This window comes from Ruditapes philippinarum, unplaced genomic scaffold (genome assembly GCF_026571515.1).
Source record: "Ruditapes philippinarum isolate M1 unplaced genomic scaffold, ASM2657151v2 ctg2815_1_1_1_1, whole genome shotgun sequence".
NCBI classification, from domain to species: Eukaryota; Metazoa; Mollusca; class Bivalvia; order Venerida; family Veneridae; genus Ruditapes; species Ruditapes philippinarum.
This window is the reverse complement of record NW_026863752.1, coordinates 83,265-87,588: the sequence shown is the minus strand read 5'-3', so window position 1 is coordinate 87,588 and position 4,324 is coordinate 83,265. Positions and strand designations below refer to the sequence as shown.

General features: G+C 33.8%; 1 protein-coding gene across 1 annotated transcript; it reads left to right on the top strand.

The window, feature by feature from the left end:
* Positions 1-23: 23 nt before the first annotated feature.
* LOC132723234 (mucolipin-3-like) lies at positions 24-4,324 on the top strand. The gene is made up of 7 exons (XM_060707914.1): positions 24-132; positions 1,356-1,468; positions 1,927-2,103; positions 2,432-2,545; positions 2,792-2,914; positions 3,164-3,379; positions 3,776-4,324. Exons 1-7 carry the CDS (start codon positions 114-116, stop codon positions 4,121-4,123), a joined length of 1,110 nt encoding a protein of 369 aa, XP_060563897.1. The 5' UTR covers positions 24-113; the 3' UTR covers positions 4,124-4,324.

Here is a 4,324-nt window from a genome sequence, read left to right as displayed (position 1 = left end):
ATAAAGTGATTTTGACAATTTGACCTTTACAGTTGGAATTTAGTGATCTGGACAATAATGGTCAAGTGTTGGTTGATTTTGATACAAGATCTAGTAAAATAAAGTGTAAAGACATGAATCTATCTTTGTCAGGTTAGTATGTAAATATTTCATTTATTATTTACTTATACGTTTCAGAGTTTTAGCATGGGTTCTGTTAGTTTTTTCTGTTGGTGGTTTATAATAGTCAGTTCAATGAAAAAATTGTTGCTTTCTAGCAAATAATAATAATTTGAGTATAATTATGCATTCTAAATTTTCGTCACAAATTTCCATATTTTTTAAGAATATCATATAACAATAATGATCAAACATACGATTTGACAGCAAATTGTCCTGGTGGGTTTCACTATTGTTATTGAGACCGAATTTCCGTTTTGTGTTCGTTTCCAAAAAATAGATAAATACAGAATCCCTAAAGAAAGCCCAACACGGCAAAATTGAAAATGTTGCAGGCTCGGTTTGATTGAGCCTGTTCATGGACGGTACTGGAAAGTGCAAGTTACCGTCCACGCCCCCTAGCACCGGCTTAAGCAGAATTCAACATTTAAACATGAAATAGTAAAATTTTGAATTTAGAAACATCCGCAGATGTGTTCATACGGCGGTTATCATGGAACCTTCAATGTGACACTTCCGTGCCATTCCATGAAAAGCGGCGTATGGTCCCCAAGTAATAAAAAGCGTGTGCCCTAAACGAGAAAACAATGGGCGGAACTAAATAAAATGGAATTTTGAAAGGGGATCAGAGGTTATGAAGCCTGCGTATCACAGATAAGACGTCAAAAGACAAATTTAAAAAGCAGGCAACATATCCTAAGGGTGATTCAACATTATTCAAGTAGGAATATTGGAACCACCCAGCAAGAAAATGCCGAAAAGTTGAAACTAAAAATACCACAAGCACAACAATAATGTCGTGCTGAACGATCTTCAAGGATCGAAAATATAACATCATTGATTAAATGTACGGGGAGACTTTTTACAGCCGCCACACGGCACAAATAACACGGATGTAATCATAAAATAGATAAATACAGAATCCCTAAAGAAAGCCCAACACGGCAAAATTGAAAATGTTGCAGGCTCGGTTTGATTGAGCCTGTACATGGACGGTACTGGAAAGTGCAAGTTACCGTCCACGCCCCCTAGCACCGGCTTAAGCAGAATTCAACATTTAAACATGAAATAGTAAAATTTTGAATTTAGAAACATCCGCAGATGTTCAGATCCAAGACTTTGAGTTACTCGATTATAATTCTAGTAGAAAAAATGTCTTAAATTTCTAGATTTTACATTTAGTTTTCTTATTACAGATTGGCAGTTAGAAAACACTTCAAACGAAATCGGGGCCTCTGTTTGTGTTTTTTGTATTATATCGTTATTGTTGACGACTGCCAATATGCTTTTTGCTGCTTATACTTTCTGGGTATGTCGATACTTGCTACAAAAGTCATTATCACGCGTGTTAACAATAGCAATGACGATGTTTGATAAATGTATAAAAAGACAGTCTGTACGTGATACTAATGAAACTTCTTTTATATTTCATTTTATTGTTAACAGTGTGCATATACTCTTCAGATTGGAATATTGTTCAAAATGTACATTTTTCAGGCTAAGCAAGTAGTCATACTGCTTAACAATTTTCTTTGAGAATTTGCTAAAAACCTGAACCATACCTGAAACGTTTTAATGGTAGTTTATTTGTAATTAGTTCGCTAACGTCCGACATAAGTCTTGACCCACTCGATATAATAAACATCGGTATGGCCATGGTCAATAAAATTTAAATCATTCTAAATCTGTGACGAAGCTTAAGATTAACTCTTGGTGAATATGCTTGCAATGTAGCAAAGAGGAACGTAAATAAAAGGTTATTTTCAGAAAACTAAGCAGTTTATGAAGAAACACTATCAGGCATACTTCGGGGTTGTAGCTAAGGATGAGACGGACCTGCCAGCGTCAGAGTACTTTCGGTTTTTAAGATTCTGGGAAGTAACGGTTATTACCTCTGATATATTGACTATATACGGTACAGTCTGGATAGTGTTTAATACAGTGGTAATGTATATATATAATTTATGATAGTTTTTCAGTTTTCTTATGCAGCCTTTTTAAGTCAATTAGATATGAATGAATTTCAAACAGTTGCTTCTGTAGTTGTATTAATAATTAATGAATGAGAGATGCACATCATGTAAATAATGAGCATTTTACATAAATGAATACACGTAAAAACCATAATATAAATTTCTGTTATATTTGATAGTTTTAAAACCACATATTCTGTTTGATTTTGCACATTTTAATTACATAACAAATAAAGATTTATATGAAATTTATTGCAGTTTCCAAACTTATACCCGCTTTAAAAACCTTATTTTTTCAGCAAAGTGAGTTTGTGCTCGAGTTGCTAGATTCCTACACCGTATGGTTAGGAGTCGGCTGTATATTAGCGTGGCTAAGTTTACTGAGGTTCTTCAAGTTTCATAATAAATTCCATGTGAGTATAAAAATTGTTTTCCTCTGCAATTTAAAACTTTTGCATATGAAAGGGAAAATGTGCATTAGTAATCTGGTGAATATTTCCATTCCTATTGCGAAGTTTATATGTTTAAAGTTTTAACCTTTTTTTAAAAAAAGAAACCTATGTCTGAACTATTTGTTTGCAGTACATAAGTACGTTTATACTTCGGATTCATTATTTGATAGTACTTTTAGAGTTTATTTCATTCTTTTATTATTTCAGCTGCTATTTAATACACTATACAGAGCATTTTGGGATGTGATTGCCTACCTTTTTTGTGTAGGTGTGTTATTTGTCGGGTTCTGGGTTGGTGGATATGTCGTCATGGCGCCGTACCATGTCAAGGTTTGTCGAACCCATATCTTTTACTCATTACACATATAGAACTCTTCTTTCGATTACATTTCCTTTATCAATCAAATCACAACTTTGTCATAAATAAAACATTTGGCCCTAAGATTTAGCAAAACCTCAGCATAAAGTGTTGGATCAATTGTTTACGAGTATTCGACATAAAAAGTCCTAATATTCATCATGGCCGATTTTAGCACGGGTTATCGGCGATTTCTTTATTTATTTTTTCTCTCTTTGTAGTTCAAAACCCCGGCCGCAGCAGCGGAGACGCTGTTTTCTGTTGTTAATGGCGACGAGATATACGCTACCCTAGCAATACTGGAGTCGGATAAGAGCGGGGGTAACTGGGTGTGGTGGTTTTCAAGGTTCTATCTCGGATCATATGTTGCTATATTTACTATAGTTGGCATTAACCTCCTTATATCTCTTTTCAATAGCGCCTATGATTCTATAAGGGTTCGTATACCACCACTGTATCATTTTATAGACTTATCTTCTTAAAGCGACAGGTTGTAGGCCAACTAAACCAATTTTAAAATAACTTGACAGAGAGAAAAATTAGGGTTTAAAAATTTGGGTAAAACGATACTATACACCCATAAACATAAATGAAAGTTTTTTTAGAATTGATAAAATTATTTTGTTATCAGATATGCATACACTAGAAAGCTTTTAAATTACATAACCTTAGCAGAAATAAGTGCTTATTTAAATAATTTTTGTATCAGTCGGTTGACACAATTTTACATCGAACATGCCTGACAAAGATAAATAAAAATTATGAAAGAGCTATATTGTATATATTCATTTCTTTCATCACCAAAATATATTAATTTTTGAATCTTTTTACAGAAGTATTATGACGACAAACCGGATGAACGAACATTGGGTCGGTTAGAGAAAGCTTTGCGTCGAGTTATAGTTCAAGACGGTGAGGGAAACAATCTGCGGAGCTCGATTTATGACCTTATGAATGACAGTTTACCCCTAACACCAGAAATAAAATCTCTGAAAACTGAACTTTCAAAAATTGTTCGCGTTTTTAAAACCGAGAATGACCTCGTGCTTCTGAAACCGAGGACTCTGAAAGTGTTTATGGAAGATGAAGAGCACCAAATGAAAAAATATAAATGCGGGTCTGTGAGCTGCTCCTTCACGTTTTTTGCAACCGATGACCAGATTACAAAAGACGATGTCTGATCAGAAACAGAAAGACGATCGTTAACAAGCAGACAGTTACACATACTATGATCTATGATAAGATAAAAATGATATTGACATTCATCTACATTTAGTCTTTCCTTACAGTTATTGTTGTAAAACTAATTAAAGAGACCTTTTTATCATAACCTAACAAAAAACAATGTGATTATATTAATCCTATTCATATGTGGTAACTAA

Coding starts and splice junctions, on each gene's coding strand:
- LOC132723234 (XM_060707914.1), top strand. Junction 1,469..1,926: donor TTGCTGCTTATACTTTCTGG/GTATGTCGATAC, acceptor GGTTATTTTCAG/AAAACTAAGCAGTTTATGAA. Junction 2,915..3,163: donor TGGCGCCGTACCATGTCAAG/GTTTGTCGAACC, acceptor CTCTCTTTGTAG/TTCAAAACCCCGGCCGCAGC.